Below are 22,911 nucleotides of genomic sequence, written 5' to 3'. Positions count from 1 at the left end.
CTCTTCCATTAAAGTGAGGTTTTTAGTCCTCTAAATCAGTAGGAGGTTTGGAGATATTTAAGGTTACAGAACCCAATAAATTTGCATGGATTTTTCTTACTTTATTCTGTGTTTATTACACAGTTTCAGTTTGTCACTGGTTTGGTCGTTTGTATATTTTAATGTGAACTCAGCATGAAGGCACAGAGCAGATCTAAAGTGCACTGTGTTGGACTGAATATCATGCTTTTTGTTAATTTTTAATTAATATTTCAGTGATTTTTCTGGCTGTAACAGTTCAAATTTCCTTAATACTCAGAAAGCCCACGTGCAGAATCATTTTAATTTACTCAGGCAATCCTGTCAATAATTTTTTACACACCATGAACAGTGACTTTTCTTTTTGTTTTCTGATGTTCTCACATTTGTAAGTGGCATCTCTAATGCACTGAAGTGGCTGCAAATGTACTCTCTGGTGTGTATTTTAGTTTTCTTCCACTTGAACTCACTTGCTGCTTCCTGTCAGTCCCTCTCCCTGCTCTCAGCTCCCCCCGTAACCTGCCTGTCCCCAGAGAGCCCTGAGGCTGCTGCTTGTGGTTTGGAGAAGAACTGGTGATCAGGGAGGTGTAGCAGAGGCTGGGAAGGGGGGTCAGAGTAATCATGGGTGTGTTTGCAAAGTCTTTGTTTCTTCTGCAAAGCTACAACACAAAAAATGTGGATTTCTTGTGGAGATTCTGGCGTGTCCTTCCCTGAGTTGAAGAACCATTTGTCGTACAGGGCATGGCTGTAGGATGTTGTTAGTCAAGTATTTGTGAGGATGAAAATCAAATTAAATAATAATTTCAGCAAACTGTGCTGCCTGTGAAGAATTTTCCAGAAATCAAGGATGGAGAGAGGTTTATCTTGGAGGCAAAATAACTTTTTTTTTTGGTTTAAGAGTGATCTGAGTGTAAAGGAGCTGGGTAAAGCAGCAACTGTGCCTGTCACAAGGCATCCTGTCATCCTGCAGATGTATGGAGAAGAGGTGTATATTTGGGGAGAGAAGTTTTGTCATGTCACTTCAAGGAGAAAAAGGAAAAATAATGTTTTTAAGGAAAACTTTCTGTGGACTTGCATAAGAAATCATGAGCTTGGGCTGTGCTCTGTGTGCATGCAAGGGCTGCCCACAGATACCAGTAGTCACAAACCTAATTTTTGCAGCTATAACAACTGTGTAGCTTGTTTTTTTACTACTCAGCTTTGTTTCTGATTAATTACTAATTGATTAAGTTCCTGCAGATCAGAGCCTGGGGCTGTTCTCATTGACAGTTGGAATGCTCAGATGGTGGTACTGGGTTTTCAGATGGAGAAAAAACCCCCAGTTTAATAATGTTGCAGTAATGAAATTTATATTTTCGTTCACAAGGAAAGATTAGAAGCCATCCAACATTAGACAAAAGTTAGGGAAGAAGAATTATCTGTGTGCTTTTTGATGCTTCAGCCTTTTCCTGCCTGAAGTGAGCAGCATTGGGGCAATTTAATTAGAGAAGGCAAATGAATTTTTCTGAGGTTTTCTGTATATTTGGAATTACAGTTGAGAATGAAAATATTTTTTCTAATTAACAGAGTCTAAGTTTTCCAATTTTCACTTTGATACTCAGTGTCCAGATGCTCATGGACACTGCCATGGGCAGGGACACCTTCCACTAGCCCAGATTGCTCCAAGCCCTGTCCAACCTGGCCTTGGACACTTCCAGGTGTGTGACATTCACAGTCTCTCTGGGCAACCTATTCCAGGGCCTCACCACTCTTTGAATAAAGAATTCCTTCCCAGTATCCCATCTAACCACGCCCTCTGCCAGTTTATAGCCATTGCCCCACATGGAAACCTGAATTGGTGAGGTGGGAGCTCTGGGAGAGAGTCCATCTTTCCAGCTCTCACTTGAAGTGGTGACAAATCACTTTTTACAGCTCATCAAGAGCCAGGCTTTGCAATATGAATGTCACTGCTTAAAGGAACTACCATGAATCCATCAATTTGTAAGGCTGTAAAAGTGACATCATGGTGATGAATGGGAGGCAAGTTAGATCTGGAAAGGACATCTCTGGTGGTGTAGCTGTCGATAATTTATGCAGCTCTGTGTCTGTTATCAGTGCAGCCATCAGGGATCATCATCTTTTTTGTTAGATTTGACCCCAGCTCTCTGTATCTTTGATTTCAGAATCATTTATCTGAAGTGAGGTTCAACTGTCATGTACTTTGCAGGTGACACTGAGCATCATTTTCACATTTGCAGCTCAATTTTTAAACTTAACTGTGCCAGTAGTGGTGTGGAGAAAAACTTGAGAGGAGGTGAGGAGAAAAACACCTTTATCCTTTTTTCTAAGCTTGATATAAAACTATTTTTACAGCTGATTGTCTGTATTGTTCAACTTATACTAAAAAGTGCCTGTAACCTTTAGTAAGATACAGGGAGATGATATATAACAGTGCAGGGTGTTTCTAGACACCAAAATCTTCCCTATTATTTATTTTCTTAGTGCTTCACCTCCCCCCAGCTCCCTATTTCCTGGCCCCATTGCAAGGGGATGTTGCTGAGAGGGTGAAAAGCTGGACTTTTCTATGCCTGTTAGTTAATTCCAGAGTATTTTAAAGCATATTAGATAACACAACAAAACATTTAGCATGTTGAATTCCAGTGCACTGAAATATATTATAAACCACGGGAGAAGGATTTAATTAATATGTTTGAGTTCAGCCCAGGTTGGTCACCTGCTAAGCTGGGCTTAGTTGACTGAGTTGTGTCCAGCGAGCTGAACTTGGAAAGTACTCTCTGAGCTCCCCTTACTGAAATTTATTTTAAGAGAATGTGGCCAGCATAGTAAATTCTGAATGGTGTACAGGTGTTTCAAATGGAAATTCCAAGAGTTGAATTGTGCCTTCCTGCCTTACCCCTTAATCCTTCTTTATTTTGGCTGATTTTTGGTGGGGGAGCAGCTGCCTGAGCATCACACATGTCTCAGGGAGGATTTCTCCCCAAAAAGATGACAGTAATTTGGTTTTCTCCTTCAGTATCTTTCCCTTTCTTCAAATGGAAAGGACAAGCTTAAAGTTTGATAAGGCTTTAGACTTTGAAAGATGCTCCAAGGACTCAGCTCAGCCCAACATTGTTTTATTGGGTTTTCTTGAATTTTCCCAGTCCAAGGCTGATCTGAACTGAAATAACAGAAAATTCCAGTGGAAAATTTCCATCAAATGATGGGAAAACCACTACAAAGGTGGTTTCAGTGGTGAATTGCCCTAATAATCTGTATTCTGGGGAAGACTTGGGAGTTCTGCTGAATTTATCCTCCCCCAGCTGCTGCAGAGCTCAGGGTGTCAGACCTTGATAGCAAAGTCATTTTTCAGCTTTCCCCAGCCTGTGTCAGCATTTTCCTCTTGGGGTTCAATTTTTTTGTTGTTGCTGTTGTTCCTCTTTCATGATACTAATTCTTTTTCAGACTGGAGCAAAGAAAAATCTTCTCCCCCCTGCCAAGAACCCTCAAAATCCTGTGTTATGCATGAAAAGCTGCAGATGGTTCATTCAGGAGGGATTGGATTTGCTCAGTGCAGGCCCAGGGCACGTGTTAAAGCTTTCAGCACTGTTTGCAGAGATGCTGGAGATGGGTGTGCATGGGAATTCCAGGGATGCAGGCTCTCAGCATCCCATGGACGCTGCCTGCAGTTTCTGTGGGCAGCCTGGAGTGCCTGCATCCCTGGGATTTGATGCAGCTCCAAGAGCTGCCTGTACAGCCACACTGCAGGCTCAGATTTTACATCTCTGACAACTCCAGGGCTTGCTATTTAATTTCAATAGTAAATCCAGTTTCTGTTTATTTCCTGAGGCTCCGGGCTGTAAAGAACTTTCCTAAACTTAGAAATTCACATTGGTTATGATCTTTTTTTGAGATAAATGGCTTATTAGCAGGGCCTGGGCCTTAATGACTCAGAAAATCAGATGTATTTTGTGTCCTAAAACCATATTTAGAATTAAAGCTGGTGCTGTTGATATCATAAGTTTAGTTCTATGAAATAAGTATATCAGCTAACTTAGGGAATGTCAGAGGAAAAGGGGAATAGCAAACCCTGGTGACAGATGCTCTGATATATTCGTAACACAGGCCGTGCTGTTGCTTCAGTTCTCGATGCTGGAGGAACAGAGAGCTGCCTTCTGTCCCTGAAACAGCCTACTCCAATAAATAATTGGAATATCAGGCTTTGGATGAAAGCTCAGCAAGCAACTCCCAGAAAAACAGATGTTCCCCCGGAATCCCGGCGCACGTTCCCGAGCGCCGTTGTTCCGACCCGACACCAGGCACGGAACAGGTGTTCCATGGAATTGTCTGGGGTGGAAGTTCAACATCTGGCACGTCTTGCTTCGTTGGGTTTGTAATTGTTTTTTACTCATTTAATTTCCTGTGCAGCCTGACTGGTCAACGGGAAGGGCTGGGCTTGGAAGGGGCAGGTCTGCACGAACAGGCCTTGGATTTCATTAACCTTGGATGTGGGTGGCTTTTTGCTGGGAATGCTGCTGCTCCCGGGAGATTATGTGAAGGATAAATATTATGGAGTAGCTTTTAGTAGTTGAAGTTTTAGTGCTTCTTTATAAAAAATTGGAGAGACAGAGTGTTATACATGTATAAAAATACACATGACTGAAGTGGAAGCTTCAGGGGGGAAAAAGGCTCCAAAGACTGTGGATTTTTGCTGTAAACCTTAGTTTAGTAAGTAAACACTAAGTAAACCTTAGTGTGTGCTGGTTTGAAGCCGATGCTTCCTGAGAGCCCTTGGGATGTAGGGAGTGAGCGTGGTCCTGTGTTTGCCTCACGTGATGATGGGCTTAGTTTGAACATCAAGAGCTCCTGTTGCTTCAGCTTTAAAAATAATCCCCAAAGTGACATTTATCGTGTTGCTCTTGTGTTTGGAAAGATTCTGGTTCCTGCTCTTGTCAGTGTGTGGATACAGCTGGTCCAGTGTGAGGAAGCCATATCCGAACAACCCCACAGAGAGGTGTTTTCCTGGGATGGTTTGGATTCCTGGCTGTGGGGGAATGCCTGTGGCTTGGTGGTGGTCACTATTGCCTGGCTGGCATCTTGGGGTGTGGATGGTGCATCCTTCTCCTGACAGGAGGGTCCAGATTGGCCAGGTCATGGGCTCAGCCATTGGTTGGGCTATGCTTGTGAGTTTGATCATTAAACTGGTTCAGATTTCAGAAAAAATAAGTTTTCCTTCCTTCCCCCGCTGGTTTTTGCCTGGTGTGTTGGCAGTGAGATGTATGGGTGTGTTGGCGTCAGTAGGAGTGAGCTGGGGGTAGAAGACAAAAGGGATGAGAATGTGTAAAGCCTCGTGCTATCAAAGCCTTTGTGTTTCAGAGCAGCTGATCCAGCCCCTCTGGCATTGCCTCTGAGCTGTGCCTGTGTGTGCTGGAGGAGGAGGATTCACAGAAACGTGGAACAGTTCGGGCTGGAAGGGAACTTTTAAAGTCATCTAGTCCAACCCCCCTGCAATGAGCAGGGACATGGACTCATTGAATAAATGAGATTGGAAAAGACCTTTAAGATCATCAAGTTGTCTTCAACCAGATTGGGTTGCTCCAAGCCCTGTCCAACCTGGCCTTGGACACTTCCAGGGATGGGGCAGCCACAGCTTCTCTGGCAACCTGTGCCAGGGCCTCACCACCCTCACAGGGAAGAATTCTTTCGGATTAATTTTGTGTCTTTGAAATACCAATGCTTGTGTTTTGAGGCAATATCTTAGAATTATTGAAGTGATACTTTCTTCCTTTCAGTCTTGGCAGCTCTGTGCCCGGTGGACCTGCTGGAGGAGGGTATCAGCCACGTGCAGATGTGGTGCAGAGGTGATGAGAGGAATTAGAAACCTTGAAACACAGTGGTACCATCACTGTTCCTCCAATTATACAACTGCTAAAAATATATTGCTGTACATGGGAAGCAGCTTAAGCTTAAAACCATGAACTTTCTCTACTCAGAGTACATATCAGTTGCCTTAACTGCAGAGTGGAGGGCTCTGTGGAGAACCCTGTGCAGGGGGGAGGAGTTACCAGAAGCAGCAGATTTGAGCAGCTCTATGGTGGGGCTGTAACTTCTGACCCATCTCACCACTGTGCTGACCTTCCACACCAGCCAAAGAGAACCTTCGCTATTAATTTGAATATTGGCCTCCATTTCAATCTTCATCTTTGATTAAATACTTCTGTCATTAAATTCTGCCAAGTGATGGAGTTGACCCTGAAAAACATGCCCAAGACTTGGCTGCTCACCTTTTCCTCCCAGGTAACAGCTGCTCTGAAGGGCGTTTCTAGTCCTGTTTCCTGCCTCTGGGGTCCTGGGCTACCAATCTCCAAGGACCTGGTATGGAGGGAGCTCAGGTCATAGTGGAGTTAGAGGAGCAGAAGGAAGATCAGAATTGAGCTGGTCCCATGTGTTATGGCCAAGCTTAAAATTGGCACTGAAAGCAGCATCAGAGCTCCCCAGGCACAGTTAAATGCACCATTTGACTTGGAAGCCTGAGTATTGCTTTCACTGCAGGGTCGTTGTTTGGGTTTGGATTTCTGCAGTGCAAAGCTGTGCTAGACTTTGGATACATTTGTAAGGTTTCCAGCCTACTGTGTTGAAAACTTTAAACCCTAACCCTGCTCCCTTCCTTCCTGTATTACACCTCTTACGTGTTACGAGTGAATTCTCATGAATCCAGATGTCATGTTCTCCTTTTCTGCCTTGTCTGACTCTCTAGACAGGGCACACACTTCTGCTTTTGGTTTTTCCCTTCCTCCCCTTCTCTTCTCCAAAATGAAACACTTCGCTGCTGAAAGGCAAGCATTTAATGTGGCCATGATGCAGTATTTAAATTCTGTATGTATTTTCCATTGTATGTAATTAGTTTTTGTTTTCAAAACGCAATTTTAAATATTCATCCAGATCTATTACAAAGGAACATCTGTATGATGATACATTTTCTGCAGCTGAGGAACAGAGGAGCCACTGGGAAGGAACCAAAGGCAACTTCTCAAGTTAATTGTAAGATTTTATTGGTGTTTCACTTCACTGCTCAAGGGTTTCTTGTGCAAATCAATCTCAAACTGCTTAATTTATGTATGAGCCCTGCTTGAAAGGCAGCACAGATTGATCTGCTGACAATGCATGGGGAAAGGTGACCCTAATTTGTGACTTCAGTCACAGGCCTGTTGGGAGAGGGGGATGCTGGAGACTTGTGAAAATGTAAATGCAGATTTTTGCCTTTGCTCGAAAGGTTCTCCATCCATGTTCAGTAAAACATAATTAATGTGGGGTGTGGGTGGTTGTTTAGTACTACAAAAGATATTAATGAGGTGTTAAAAATCAGTCAAGGTGTTTTTCCTGAAGTGTTTGTTCCTCTAAGATTTTATAAGGAAGTCCTGAAACTTTCTGGTTGGCCTATGTTGAATTATTTGATTAGTCCCTCGATTAGTGTGACAAGTCTCTTTTCCTTCTCCATGTTTCTGTGTTAATGAACTCACTTCTTTGGTGAGCTCACAGGTAAAATTGTAAATAATTCAAAATGCAACCTTGCTGCAGACCTTTATTTATCTAAAATGAGCCCAAGAAGGATGGACAATTAATATTTATGCAGCGAGAGACACATTTGGAGGTAAAATGGGAGTGTAAAATGGCTGTGGCATAGACCTGATAGCAGAAAACATGTAAAAATAATAATATAACAAAATAATCCAATGGTTTTTCTTTCATTTTCCCCATAAGAGCACTCTGTGCCTTAATCTCAACTCAGTCTTGATCCTCCTCTTGGGTGTTGGGCAACTCTTGACATGTGAGCATCCCCCTGGGGGCCGTGACCGCGGCAGGGTTGGCTGTGGTAGCCATGGCCAGGAGTCACAGCTGCCACCACCAGCCCTGGAGTGACAACCACTTCCTTTCCTTGTGCTGGGAGCCGTGGGGATGGGTGGCAGTGGCCAGGGCTTCCTGCTGACTCAGCACTGACATCCTGCCCCACCACCTCTCTCGTAACCGTGAGGGGCAGCTCGGCCCGCGACAGGGATCCTCACTTCAACTCCTTATCTGGGTGTCATTTCTTCTCTGCTGAGCATCTGCCGTGAGACTCTGAAGTGTCTTTTAGGATTTCTTTTCTGACGTAGAATTCCCAGCGGTCTGGGGTAGGAAAGGGATTGACAGGGCAAGGCGAGGTTGGCAGCAAGAGCTCAGGCAATTTATAAACCTCCTCTGTCAAAAATCAGACGAGGCCTTTTCTCCCACGCTGTCTTGGAGTAGATTGGCTCCTCTTTGTGCTCTCCAAAGGCTGGGCTTAGTCAAATGTTCCTCAAAACAATGGTGCTGGTGAAGGGGGGCCAGGGGAGGGCTGGCTCCTCGCTCCTGATAAGCTTTTCTATATATAAAACTGCGTGGCTGGCTCCTGATATGAGACGTTCTACTGGCTCCTGATAGCACTGATGTGATAGGGAACGTTCTGTTAACCCTTTCATTCATTCAGCAGTAGTTAGAGGTGTCACTTGCTGTCCCCAAGTCGTTTTGCTGATGACTGAGAGCAAGGCTCAGCTCTGAATTTCATGCACTGCATTGCAGAAACCGCTGCTGCCGCAACCGGGAGCGGCAGCGAGGAGGAAATGGTGAAAGCGGCTTCAAAAAAAGGCATAAGTCCAAGCCCAACTGCAGGGTAGAAGTAAAAAAAAGGAAACAAACTGAAAATACTTCGTTCTCCCTTTAAAAATGTCGTAGAACAGAGATTCACGTTAGGGGATTGGTTATGGGATGAACCTGAAGAAATATGGTGTTTTAAATACTCCAGGGAAATAATTCAGCTCTTCCTGTAGATCAAGAAAATTTCTTTTAGCTCGAGAAATACTTTTACAGCTGTTTTTGTGCTTTGCATGGGAGCAGTTGGTGGAGGATCGCGTGTGGAGTCACCTGAGCGTGGACAGTGGGTAAGGTGAGGTTAGTGGGGTGGTGACACCGTGTACAGGTGGGATGGTGGCCTCCAGCTCCAGGATTTGCTGTTCTGCTTTCCAGTTTCTGCCTGTTCTGCTCTGGCTGAAGCTGTGGTGAGGTGGGATTTGGGCTCAGACCTGGCATTTGAGGTCCAGGTTGTCACTGCAGCCAGGAGCTCTCCCCCCGGAGCTGCAGTTTGCTGGCTGAGGCATCGCAGTTCACATGTGAAGTAAATCAACTCTCTGGGGGTGAAAAGGGAAGAATCAACTTCTTGTGAATTTTCTGGTTTTCAGAAAATTTTCTGAAAAGACTTCTGGTTTTGTGGAGTTGTTGTTCTGCTCCTTTGCAGCTGGACCTTCATGAGATGACTGAGCGTGGTTGGGCTTATGTGTCCCTGAGGGAGATGTTCCTTCAGGGGCTCCGTCTGTGAATGTTGAAGGTGGGTGAAGGAATGGGGGAAGGCTGGTGGATTAGCTCTCCTCATCAGCAGAGGATGATGGAGATGGCTCCTGCTCTGCCTGGAGTGAGCTGGGAATGGGCAACCAAACCTGCCAGTGCCATGTGGTAACGTGGGTGCAGGGATGGGGACTCGGGCTGTGACAAGGGAAGGATAAACTGGCATTCGGGTGAAGGTGGATGTGAAGTCAGTGGGAAATTCTCACTGAGAACAGGCTGGAGCCATCTCTGGGTTTGGGTTGCAGAGGGCAGGAGATGTTGTGTGAGCAGGCACAGGGCATTGTGTGGGTCCAGTTTGGGAATCACAGAATCATTAAAGTTGGAAAAGACCTCCAAGATCATGGAATCCAACCTTGGAACAATCCTCACCTTGTCAAACAGACCAGAGCACTGAGTGCCATGTCCACTCATTAAAGGAGACAAGATTTGGAAGCTTCACAGCTTAACTCAATTTCCATAAAATGACTGAAACTATTAAATGTCAGTCCTGGAAAGTGTTGGAAAGGTGTGTAGGGAGTGATGTGTCCTGCCATATCACACTTTGTCCAGTGACAGTATAATATGCCTTATGGATTTCAGCAGAACCTGTAAGTGTGGTGGGCTTGGCCCTGCTGGGTTCATGCTTGGACTCGATGATCTTAGAGGGCTTTTCCAACCTGAGTGATTATAAGTGCTTTTGTGTTGTAGTGGAGTTTTACCCCTGTCTCAGAGATGATGCTTTCTCAGAAGCATGTTGAGAAAAGATAGATGTGATGGAACCTCAGCTTGCAGAGCAGCTGTTAATTAGAAAAATGAGACCCTGAAGAGTGCAGGGGTGTGGCCTTCACAGCAGCCTCAGTTATTTATTGTGTCTGTGAAGGCTTGGCCTGCATGGGGAGTGTTGTGTTCATGGCATTCAAAGCAGTCTTGGCTAATTTGGGGAATGTTGTGGAAAGGAGCCATCAGCTGCACCGTGGAGTTGGTGAAGAACTTTGCCTCCACAGGAGAAGCAAGGAAAGGACCTGTCTGAGCCTTCCTGTGGCACGATGCCAAAATAAATGAAGGTATGAGGCAGTGACTGGATTGTTATCTGTGCTTTGGGCTGATATGGCCTTACCCAGAGCATCAGGGCTTTGGGAAGGACTGTGGGCTGAGAGAGTCCTGAAGGGAGTAATGAGAATTGCTGGAGCTTGGGAATGATCTGTTGGGAGAGGCTGGGAGAACTGCTGCTGTTATTGAGTTTACAGAAGAGGTGGTTAAAGGAAGATGCCTGTCTTGAAACATAGAAGGCTCAAATGGGAATAGTGTGGAATCCATCTTTCTGGGAGTAAAGGAGCAGTGGGCTGAGTTTAAAATAAATTTAAATAATTAAAAATTAAAGAAAGTGTGAAGGACTGGAATGTGGACCTGAGGGATGCTGAAGAACTGGAGATTTGGGTGAATGCTCCAGAGTAACATGTCAGAATTGGGGTAGGTACACCCTGAGGTGAGGGAATGGCCTGGGTAACTTGTCAAGGACCTTTTGCCAAAAAAACCCTTTTTGCTTGGCCATGTTATTGAGCATTTTGCAGCTATACTGATGTATTTAGAATTAATCCTCTTGCACTTGTTAGGCACCTAAATGAAACATGACTCATTTAATTAATTACACAGAAATCATGGGACTTTATACTTCACTTTAGGTAGGAGTTATTTTATCTCCTTCTTTAATGATTAAAACCTCAGCTCATGACACAAAAGTGTATGAATCTTAAAAAAAATATGATTAGGGGATTTTTTTTTTAATTAATATAGGTATTTGTATTTGGTTTTGGTTTTTCAGTTTTTTGGTTGTTTGCTTTTTTTTTAATAACAGAAGGAACTACAGGATGTTTGTTTACATTTTGGGGAATATATAAACACTTTTCTATGCATCAGGTAGGAAATAGTGAAATAGTGTCCTTGGTGTATTGACTTTGGAACTCTACGACCACTTCAGAAATGCACCTGCTGAGACGGTTGTTTCCTGGTCAGGCAGGGGCAAAAACTGGCTTAAGAGTTCTTCAAACAGTGTTTGACAGGAAATATACATCTGGGAGAGAATGTACTAATCATCTTGACCTTCTTTATTGCAGCATGGAAATAGAGTTTTGAATTTGAAAATAATTTTCATCTCTCTCTCTGAAGTTGTAGTTACTTCTTACTTGTTGTGTGCTCTTTTCCTACTGTTGTCCCCCTGTGCTGGCACTGCTGAGGCCCCACCTCAAATCATGGGGAGGGTTTTGGGCCCCTCATGACAAGAAGGACACTGAAGGGCTGGAGCATATTCAGGGAAGGGAACAGAGCTTGGGAAGGGTCTGGAGCACCAGGAGCAGCTGAGGGAGCTGGGGGGCTCAGCCTGGAGAAAAGGAGGCTCGGGGGGGACCTTCTCACTCTCTGCAACTCCCTGACAGGAGGGGGGAGCCGGGGGGAGTTTGGGCTCTGCTCCCAGGGGACAAGGAACAGGAGGAGAGGAAACAGCCTCAAGTTGTGCCAGGGGATGTTTAGATTGGATGTTGGGAAAAATTTCTTCATGGAAAGGGCTGTCCAGTCTTGACACAGCTGCCCAGGGCAGTGGTGGAATCCCCATCCCTGGGGGGATTTAAAAGGCATGTCGATGTGGCACTTTGGATACATGGGTTAGTGTGGCCTTGGCAGTGCTGGTGAATGGTTAGACATGATGATCTCAGACGACTTTTCCCACTAAAGGATTCCACAGTTTTTGTGATGTGAAAACTGGCTATTCCAAGCCTGACTGCATAGCTTTAGATATGATGTCCCAATACCTTCCCAGCCTTTGCGTTGCTCCATTGAGAGCCACTCAGGCACGGAAAAGAAATCTTTCCTTCTTTTTTGTCCCTTCATTTCCATAACTGTGGGGCTGCAGATAATCCCTGTATGCAATACATGAGTGGGCATGAGTGTATATTTTTCCAAAGTTAAGGTTGAAGTCAGAGTTCATTCTGTTCCTGGTTTTAAACACATCTAAGCCAATTCTCTTTTTCATTCAGTTTATCCCATAGCATATTTTCAAAATGCTTTAAATCTGATCCTGATGAGCAATAGCACCAAATAACACAGGGAAATAGTAGAAAAGAGGTCACTGTCCCACTCAACACTGCTGCCTCCTGGTGATCATGGAATAACTTGGGTTGGAAGAGACCTTTCAAACTCATGTAGTCCAGCCCAAGTATGACTTGCTCATCTAGTCCAACCCATCTAGTCCTGGGTGCATTTGTGGATTCCTATTGATTGAAAAATTCCCCTCCATTCTTAAGGTGTGAAATGTCACTTTGTAAGGCTGGAATGTCCCCCCTGGTGTCCCCACTGTCAGTTAATCCTTGTTGGAGCAGACCTGCTAATGCAGGGCTTAATCTGCTGGTGATAACCTGTGATTTATATTCCCAGGAGACCCCAGCCTTGCTGATTGAAATGAATTTGAACTTGTGTTCACTGTGCTAGGCTGGGCTTGGAGACTTACTGAGAAAGACAGATAGAACCAGCTCTACTGGGTCAGTAGAATTTAAAAACTATTAATACAAAAGTGGTCATTCCTGTCTGTATTCAGTAGGTATCTTTTAACATCAACTTTTTGAACAGATTATGTATTTTCTCTATAAATCCTGATCTAGTCCATGAATGAGTGTCCCATAGGTGGCTCACCTGCCTCTAGCACATCAAAAATCATCATTTCTTGTCTGTCTGCTGCCGATTTTTGTCACTCACATCCTCTGTGCCACATCTGCTGGCCTCCCCTTACATGAAAATCAAAGCAAATATATTAATTTGTCCACCTGAATTAGACACAAAGTGACTAAGCAAGAAAGACAGTCTATCAAGCTTGATTATTCCAAATGGAAATTCATTTTATTCGGTTAATTGGTGCTTTGCCTCGCTCAGTCTCTTACGTGTAAGTGATTATTCTGATTTGTAATTCTTAATCAAATTATTTCCCTCTCCTTTAGATGATCTTTACTGAGAGTGATCATGTAGCATACTTGAGGAATTTTTACTGTCAGATATAATTTTGTGAGCAGTTGTATTATAAAGGATTTTAAAATTAGATATTTATTCCTTTAATTCTCTCGTTATTCCTGAAGTGGTCGGATACAAAGCTTGTCTTGTTGTACAAAAAATTATATGTACAATATAATAGGCACAATAAACCCAACAGTGAGTGTGCTGTAGACAGTCCTATTAAAAAATTATAGGTTTTTATGGTGAAATTTGACTTTTCATAGCAGAATGTTTTCTAACTTGTTGTGTAGCTGAATTTAGGGAGTGTTTCCCAAGCAGAGAGGTGTCTGCCTGAGTTTTTTTGCCTCTCGCTGGGCTGCACTGAACACATGTGCAAACATCTCCACAGATATCTGAAGTCCATTTCTTTTTTTCCTCTGGATTTTAGGACTTCTGGAATCTCTGAGGCAGAATCACAGGGAACTAAAAATAAGAATATGGAAACTCAATGTATTGATTTTTTTAATTATTATTTTATTTTTTAATCTTTATTTTTAAAAGCAGGTCAAAACATGGGGCTTGAACAAACTTCTGGAAATTTGCTTTGTTGCTTAATGTATAACTCCAAGTAGAAAATCATTATGGAATGGCTACCCCTAACAGGAGGAATACTGAGAACCCCTAATAGGAGGAATACTGAGAAGCTGATCCCAACTGGTGTCCTTAGAGTGGTGGTGTGATGGGTGGGATGTGCTCCCCGTGGAGCTGAACCCAGGAGCCTGAAGTTCTGCTGCTCCACAGGCTTCAATGCCAAATGCCCAAGGTGGGAATGGTGGTGGAGGGCCTGGGTTTTGGCTGAGGGGTCTGTGGGACTCAGCACCTCCCTGTGATGACCTTGGAAACACATGTAATGAAGTGTCCAAAGCCAGGTTGGATGAGGCTTGGAGTAACCTGGGCTAGTGGAAGGTGTCCCTGCCCATGGCAGGGGGTGGGACAAGATGAACTTTAAGGTCCCTTCCAACCCAAACCATTCCGTCTTCGTGCAAGTTCCTGCTTTCCCCCTGTTGGTTTTGAAAAGGAAGGAGCACTTCGTTTTCTGTCTATTTTGTAAAATCATAATTCAGCTGAACAATTTCCCTTGGAGTGCTGCAGTAATGATTGCTCACCCTGATGACATAATGGCACAATAAAGTTGCAACCAAAAACGAGGTCATGCGGGAGCTATTCCAGTTAAACTGTAACTTGGCACTGCCTGGTGTGCTGGGATGGGTCACACAGTCACAGTCCCTGACTTTCCTGAGGCCAGAGCTTGAGAAAAGAGAAAATAGCTGCAGTCAGCCCAGCTGGAGGTAAGAGCTGCTCCTGTGCCAGGGATTCCTGGCCAGGGGAGCTGCTGCCGTGCCGGCTCACTTGCTCCAGGTAGGGAATCCCCCAGCCTGGTGGAGAAAAGACTGGGGTTTAGGACTTGTAGAATCACAGAATGGTTTGGGTTGGAAGTGACCTTGAAGATAATCTCATTCCACCCCCTGCCATGGGCAGGGACACCTTCCACTAGCCCAAGTTGCTCCAGGCCCCGTCCAACCTGGCCTTGAACACTTGCAGGGATGGGGCAGTCACAGCTTCTCTGGGCAACCATGTTCTTTAGAGGGACCAACAGTGTTTGGAGTTTTATGGGTGAAAAGCAGGAAGAGTAAAAGAAGAGCCAGAGCATTTCTGTCTTTCTTTTTTCTTTCCTTTTTTTTTTTTTTTTAAAATTTTTTATTAAACTCAGTTTTTTGGGTAGGCACTTGCTCTTGCTGTGACCAACACCTTAAGTGCCAATGCATTGGTCAACCTACAGTGCCAGTGCTTTCATGTCTCTCATGTCGCTCATTTTTAATCCTCTTTTCTGAGTTGATGGTGCTTATCCTTGAGAATATTAACTTTTATAGCACTAAAAATCTGGGGCATGACCTGAGCTACAGGATTCTAAAGCCTTGGGGGGAAAAAACCAAATCCCAACAGTCTCTCCACCCTCCTCTGTGTGAGCTGGGATGTGTCACTGTTTTATTCCTGCTTTAGGAGGACGCAGGGGATGGGTATCAATTTAACCTGCTCTGAAGCAGCTTGTACATCAGATTCCTTGGAAAAGTCTCACAGCTGTAGCAGGGCCACGTGCCATGACCAAGGTTTTATTGGCCTAGTTTCTTAAAGCCCAGGTTTTACTTCTGAGCTGTCAGGTCAGATGAGGATTCAGTTCTGCGGCCAAAATAGAAATTAGCCACGTGTAGTAATCCATTAATCCCTGAAAATAATGCTGTTTGTTCACATTTTGGGGAGCTGGGCTGTCCCCTGTGACATCCCTGTGGGCTGTGTGAGAAGTAGTGGCAGCGATCCCGGAACTGGGAAGGGCTGTACAGAGGTATCACACACTCCCCAAACTTCTGAGCTGATCCCTATTGAATTGCATCTAAATTCCAGGTGCTTTGCCTCCTGGGACAGAGACATTGTGGCTGTCCCATCCCTGGAATTGTTCAAAGCCAGGTTGGGTGGGACTTGGTGTAGCCTGGTCTAGTGGGAGGTGTCCCTGCCCGTGAAGGGACATGGGTGACCTTTAAGGTCTCGTCCAACTCAAACCATTCTAGGATTCTGTGATTCTTGGCAGGATTTGAGTTACCTGTACAATTTTAAAGTGATTTTTTTAATCCTTTTTTTTTGTCATGGTATCAAGTTCTCTGTTGGACACAGAAGTGTTTATGTGTAACAATGCAGCCTTTTAAATCTGTCTTTGCAACAGGAATCTCTGGCACCTCTTCAAGGCTTCAGATAATGAGAAATAGCTAAATAATAGTGGTAGTAATAATAAAATACATGGAGTAGTATTAAACTACCAATAGTAGTAATAATTTACCAAAAATACTAGTCCATGGAGTGGACTTCAGGACTGAAGTGCCTGAGCCATTTAGAATAGAATTACAGAATCATTAAGGCTGGAAAAGACCTCTGAGATCATCAAGTCCACCCTGTGCCCAATCCCCACCTTGTCACCCAGCCCAGAGCACTGAGTGCCATGTCCAGTCTTTCCTGGGACACCTCCAGGGATGGGGACTCCACCACCTCCCTGGGCAGCCCCTTCCAATATCTAACCACCCTTTCCATGAAGAAATTCCTCCTGATGTCCAACCTGAACCTCCCCTGGTGCAGCTTAAGGCTGCTTCTTCTCATCCCATTCTTGGTTTCCTGTCAGAAGAGGCCAACCCACACCTATCCAGGGAATAAAGGCTGGAGGCAGTGGGATGTAAGCAGATAAATGCCCTGTATCCCATGTGGATATGAAAACAGTTCCTGTTTCTTTTACAGGAGGGGCAGCAGTTGCCTCCCAGCAGAGCTGTGTAATAATGACATTGTGTCTCTACCTGGATCTTTTGCTTCCCACTTTTATCAACAAGAGGCTTCTTTTGTAGCACATGGTTGTCCTTTCTTGTTCAGCTGTGCTTTTCTACCCACCTGTTCTCTCTGGGGAGTTGTTACTATTTTTTACTTCTTGTTTTAACAGGCTGTATTATGACATTGTACCTTTGTGAGGATGGAAAATGCTGCTGTGTCTGTAGCTGTGGGTTTTTTTTAATTCAAAAAATTATGTTGTTGCATTCCTGTGTGTGGTGGACATAAATATGAATATACAGTGCAGCTCAGGGTGTTTTTATGTGATTGCAACTCACTCACCTCCCCATCCACTCCAGTCTGAAGAGAAGTAGTTCCAATTTCTCTCAGGGAACAAGAGACAGGACAAGAGGAAACGACCTCAAGTAAAACCTGGAGAGGTTTAGGTTGGAAATTAGGGAAAATTTCTTCATGGAAGGGGTTGTCAAGCATTGGAAGAGGTTGCCCAGTGAGGTGGTGGAGTCCCTATCCCTGGAGGGATTTAAAAACCAAGTAGATGTGGCAGTTGGGGACGTGGGTTAGTGGTGGCCTTGGCAGTGCTGGGGGACTGGTTGGACTTCATGGACTCAGAGGGCTTTTCCAACCTTAACCATTCCTGATTCTATGAAATTTTAGGGTCTTAGAGGCCTTTTTCAACTTCAGTGATTCCCTGATTCCCCACGTGGTCTATGCAATATTTGGTCTATGCTGAACTCAGTCCTTTGCATCGCCCTCTGTGCTGCAGCTCCTGAATTTCCTGTAAGTTTTAATCCTCCTTTCTTTAGCAGTGGAAATGCAAAGTGCTTTGGTCAAAGAGTGGGATCTCACAATTTGCATAATCTTTGTCGATGTGTTTATTTTTAATAAATTGTGGGACTTCAAAGTGTGCTCCAGTTCCACTTTATCACATCCAAGAGAACAGATTCAGGGTGTCTGGCATGGAATTGGCATCTGTAAAACCCTCCTAACAGTGATTTTGTGGGAAGTGTTGATGTTCCTTCCACCTTCCCGTCTCTTGGAATCTTGCCAGCAGCTTCAATTATTTTGTGGTTTGTTTTTTTTTTTAAGGAGTTGGATGTATTTTAAGGATGAGCCAGTGAACTAAACGCTGCCTGGGAAAATCAGGCAGCAGAGCCACTGCCAGAATTGATTACTCGAATTTCCAGTGGATTTCAGCAGCCTTTGCTGAGGATGTGAAGCATCCCAGGATTCAGCACCTCTTCCCTGGCAACACGAGCCCTTTCCCCATTGATTCTGCTTTTATTCTGGCTTTATTTCAGATTTCCAAATCCTCCTTATTCCTTTCTTTCTCTTCAGTACACATTAATTGCTGCTGTGTGTCCTGATCTTCCAGCATCCTATTGCTTTATAATTATAAATATAATATAATTGTAAATTGTAAATTTTGGTGGTTTATATATAATGCTAAATACAATGTAGGTACATTTTGCAGTCAGGTGTTAAACATAATTAGTTATCCAATTAACTATCTAATCCAAGAATGGGATTAGATAGTAAGACATTTAGTCTACTTAAATTATAAATAGTAGCAGAAGGAATTGAGTGAGTAAATTGGTCAGCAGGAAGCTGAACTGGAGAAAAAAAATATATTTAAGAAAATAAATTTTGATGGTAACAATGCTTTTTATTATTCTTTCTTTACTTATTATGTTAGAGAAAAAAATTCATTGAGCTTCCAGACCGTGTATCTAAAAAATACCATGTGTGTGCTGAGTTGGAATTTACTCCTGGGTGTAGGACTGGGTATAGGAGAGGCTTGGAATAAGGTTCACTAAGTAACAGATGTGTGAGTGGCAAAAAGGTGGTGTGAAAGTTGTTGTTACAGGAGATTTTTATACAGTTGATCTTATCCAGAGATCATTGCAGGTGGATTATCCCACTTTACATGGAAAGGAAGGATTTTCTAATGGTTATTCTAATAACTGCCAAGTTCCTGAAATTTTTAATCTGTTTTTAGGCAGGACTGTGGAATACCCTGTGGAAATTGTAATATTAAATGTGTTTTACTGTATCAGGGAGCTTTGTTATGCAGTCTTTGGATGGTTATGACTTCAGCAGTGGATGCAGAGCCACCATCTGGATGTGTCCTGCCATTTACAAAACACAGAAAGTAATATTTGCATGAAAACATTTTTAAATCAAGCACAACTGGTTAATGGGTGAGAGGGCAGCCTCTTATAATTAATATGTTCATTAGAGACTGGATAAATACACAGCAGATTAATAACAACAGTTCTTTTCCACCTTGACTTTGAGGGATTGGAGTGTTTCTAGACCAACTGATTTATCTACATCTATTAATTTCCCTGAAATTCTCAAAGCAGCAGCAGGTTCTCATCACACTTTTCCTTTAAACTTCTCCACATTGGAAATTATTTTCTGGTCTCAGAAACTCTGAAATTCTGTGTTTGGAAAACTTTGGTGAAATGCTCTATAGGAATCAAGTGGGATAAGGAAACTCTGAAAAGTGTGTGTTAAAGGGACTTTAAACTTCATGGGGTTACTGGTCTGCTTGGTGGTTAAAACTTTTCCTCTTTGTTTTGATCTCAGGGCATATGTGATGCCAAAATTTCATTGGAGTGACATGTTCAAGGAATGACTGGATGTGGCACTCAGTGCTCTGGTCTGGTTGACAAGGTAGTGATTGGTCACAGGATGGACTTGATGATCTTGGAGGTGTTTTCTATCCTAAATGATGCCCTGATTCTGCATTGGCCTTGTGGAGGAAAGTCCTGTGGATCCTTCAGAGATGTTCTGGTCACGCTGGGATTTTGGGCCCACAGTGCTCATGCTCTTTGCACAAGGCCTAATACTCACAATTAGGGCAGGAACCACCAAAAATAGGTGAATTTTGCATTTATCCTCAAGATTTGTGCTTCTCCTCAAGATTCCAGCTGCTGGTACTTGGGAATTATCTCTGGGAATACCCTCCAGACTCCTTAACTCAGTGTCCTCGGCTACCCTGTTTTATGGGTGGAGCTTTTCTGCCCTGATTTCTGTCATCTTTGAATCAACTGAGCATTACCTTCCTCTTCTTGGATTTAAAACATCCTTAATGAATTTTTAGTGTGCACAACTGGTATTTTCCTTTTCTGCATCCATACAGGACATTTAGTGATAAGGCAATGGGAGCGTGTAAAACAAGATTTTAAGTAAATTTAAACTTAGATTAAATATCACTTTTTTTCTTTTAGCTTTGTTCTGACAGGAGATAAAAATAGGTAATAATAATTTCACCTGAAAATTTACCTTTTGCTTTGTTTGGGGTTTTTTTTAGGTCCAGGATGGAACATTCCTGCTCGCTCCTGCTGCTCTGTGTTAGTTTTCTGGTTGCACAAGCTCTGCCACCCAATGGAACTGAATTTCCAAAACCAACCACAACAACCAGTAAGGACATCACTTATTTGTGGGGATGGGAGTGGGTGTGGAAAAGGACTTCTGGTGACATATTCCTGGATAGTTTTCCAGGACTTTGACCCCACTAACGTGCTCCTGATCATGCCAGGTGACCTCTGTGTTTGGTCTCCCTATGGCTGGTGCTGATGTTTTACTTTCTCTTTCCCATTTATGGGAAAAAGAGGGGAGAGCTTTGGGAGAGGTGGGGAAGCCCGGGGTGTCTCCTCCTGGCTGGGTTCCAAGCTCTCCACGCCCCAGGAGCTGTCACTGTGCATCTCCAATGTGGTGGGATGGGGGCACAGATAATATGAGATAAATTATCAAAGAGACAACAGGATGAACATATTTAAACATAATGAGGAACTATGACCTTTATATGAGTCCTGTGTTTCCTGATGATACAAACTGCCTAAGGCAAGGCTCGAGGAGGAGGGTAAAGTGCAGGTGTCCTGGGTAAGATTATGTCAGGTGAAAAATAGAGGAGTGTTGTTCCAAGACCTGAGAACAATCCTTTACTCACTGGTCCACCACAGCATCTTTAATTCATCCTCATTTCTGTTTTCAGAATTTCTTCCTCTTGCTTCAAGCCCTCCTACAACCACATCCTAGCACGTAACAGTCCTGGGGAGGGGCTTGTTCAGGGGAAATGAAGTTTTTTGGAGGAAGTGTGAGGCAGTTTTTTGAGGTTTCCTGAGGCAGTTTGGATGGGGCTTGGGCAGCCTGGTCTGATGGAAGGTGTCCCTGCCCATGGCTGGGGGTGGAACCAGATGGGCTTTAAGGTCCCTTCCAACCCAAACCATTCTGTGATTTTGTGAAGATACTGATTCTATTCCGTTCTTTGATGGGGTGATGTATTTTACTTGCACCTTGTCCTTATCCTTCATAATCCTGGCTCTCTGCCTTGGATATCCCTGTTCTGATTAGTGGTGTTGCTCAGGCAGTGACAGTATGTGACGCTGAGCTCCCATCAGAGAGGGATTTCTGGAGGCAGAGCTCCTCCATGCTCTTGGTTGAAGGGAGATAAAGCTGCTGATGTTCCATATAAAGTGTGGTGAAACCTTGATAAGTTGTCAGGTGACTGTTGTTGACACCCAGTGTTTTATTGAAGGATGTTTGTGCGGTTTATTTGCTTTTAATCTGCCTGTGAACTTTACACCCAAATGGAAGGAGAGCCAAGCAAGAATTAAGTGCCAGTCCTGGCTGATGGCCCTTTGAGTGTTTTGGTCCTTAGTTGTAATAATTTAAATGGAAACATGGGAGATTTAGATCAGATATTAGGCTGAAATTCTTCCTTGTGAGGGTGATGAGACCCTGGCACACTTCCCAGAGAAGCTGTGGCTGCCCCATCCCTGGGAGTGCTCAGGGCCAGGTGGGATCAGGGGCAAAATCTTAGTGTTGTTTTGCTCAGTGGTTTCAAAACAAACAAATTACTGCTATAAATAAAGATTTAGCTAAGTGTAAATATGCTAATTAATTGGTCTGCTGAAGTGTTGTCAAGTAGCTGTTGGCCCCTGCTTCTTGTCTGGCACCTGGAGCAGCAGAAAAACAAGCTACTAATATTGGTCTGAATATGTAAGAATATGGGAATTGAGAAAGGGAAGTAACTTGTAAGTGGTGTGACTTCCCAGAATTTTAATACCATGAGCACAAAGGGAGTTTTGCCATCGATGTTGTTCATCTTCAGTGCTTAATTCGAAATCGTGTTGCATTTAAGTGTGATAACATGGATAAGAGTAATCTAATCATCCACATTTTAATTAAATCTTAATTTCAGTGATATGATTTAGAAATGATTAGTATGACTAAACTGTTTTTCCTAAATATCAAAGCCTTCCTTGCTTTGCAGTGAGGAGCAAGGAAGGGTTTTGTCTGACAGACAAGTACACTCTGAAAAGACAATGCTGCAGAAAATGTTCCAAGATAATAGGATTATCTAACACATTTGATAGCCATTGAACTAATATGGTATTTTTTAATACAAAAATAAAGATTTTTGATTGAAGCATAAAGAAAACTCCATTTAAAAGACTCTGGAAAGAACTAAAGGTTCCTAAAAAAAAAATCCATCTCTCCATGGTAATTTCATGAGTGATCCCAAAAGATAAGATGCTTTTGATTCTGAAAGGAATAGTTATAATTCATTGCATATCATTATTTTAGCTGACTTGATTTTTTAAAACATTTGCTGAATTAAAATGCCAGCTTTATTCTTATTTTAAACATGGTTGCCCAGTCTGGATGGCTCCATTTTTAGCACTGCTGCCATTTTGCTTTTTACAAGAGTACCATGAAATTGCCACCATGAAATTTCCCTTTCATAAAATGAAAATATTCTGGGATTTATTGCACTGCAATTTAGTGGAGAAATTGCCCTGACATTTACTCAAATTATTCAGCTGTATTAAAAAAGTATAAAGCAAAGAATCCCAGAATGGTTTGGATTGGAAGTGACCTTAAAGATCATCTCGTTCCAACTTCCAAGCCAGTATTTATTTATTTGGATTTGTATAAATAAATATAAACATATATTTCAAATAGATACAACTTTATGCTCTCAAATACATGTTACAGACTATTTATGCCTGACACTGTCCATAGCATTCACACAATTCCTGGTAACTCAAATATTAATTAGTTCTCCAGTATTAATCATAGTCAGGATTGTTTCAGTTCCTCTTGTATTTTTACTTATAAAGTAGTTTAAATGTTGAAGCAGCCTGGGAATTG

The 22,911-nt window shown here is 43.1% G+C and overlaps 1 protein-coding gene across 4 annotated transcripts in view; it reads left to right on the top strand.

Moving 5' to 3' along the window:
• PTPRE (protein tyrosine phosphatase receptor type E) overlaps positions 1 to 22,911 on the top strand; it is an 85,862-nt gene that overhangs the window by 32,026 nt on the left and 30,925 nt on the right. For 3 of the 4 annotated variants that reach the window (XM_029962023.1, XM_029962022.1, XM_018078514.3), the window contains exon 2: positions 20,066 to 20,175. In XM_029962023.1, the coding sequence (XP_029817883.1) occupies positions 20,073 to 20,175 (103 nt within the window). In that variant the 5' untranslated portion in view covers positions 20,066 to 20,072. Of the gene's footprint in view, positions 1 to 1,695; positions 1,716 to 20,065; positions 20,176 to 22,911 lie in introns of those variants that run through there. The other variant, XM_029962024.1, reaches the window with a different exon arrangement.

Source organism: Manacus vitellinus, unplaced genomic scaffold (assembly GCF_001715985.3).
Source record: "Manacus vitellinus isolate BGI_N305 unplaced genomic scaffold, ASM171598v3 scaffold_40_pilon, whole genome shotgun sequence".
Classification (NCBI taxonomy): Eukaryota; Metazoa; Chordata; class Aves; order Passeriformes; family Pipridae; genus Manacus; species Manacus vitellinus.
Note: the sequence above shows the minus strand (reverse complement) of the source record. Positions and strands in the feature narration are given on the sequence as shown.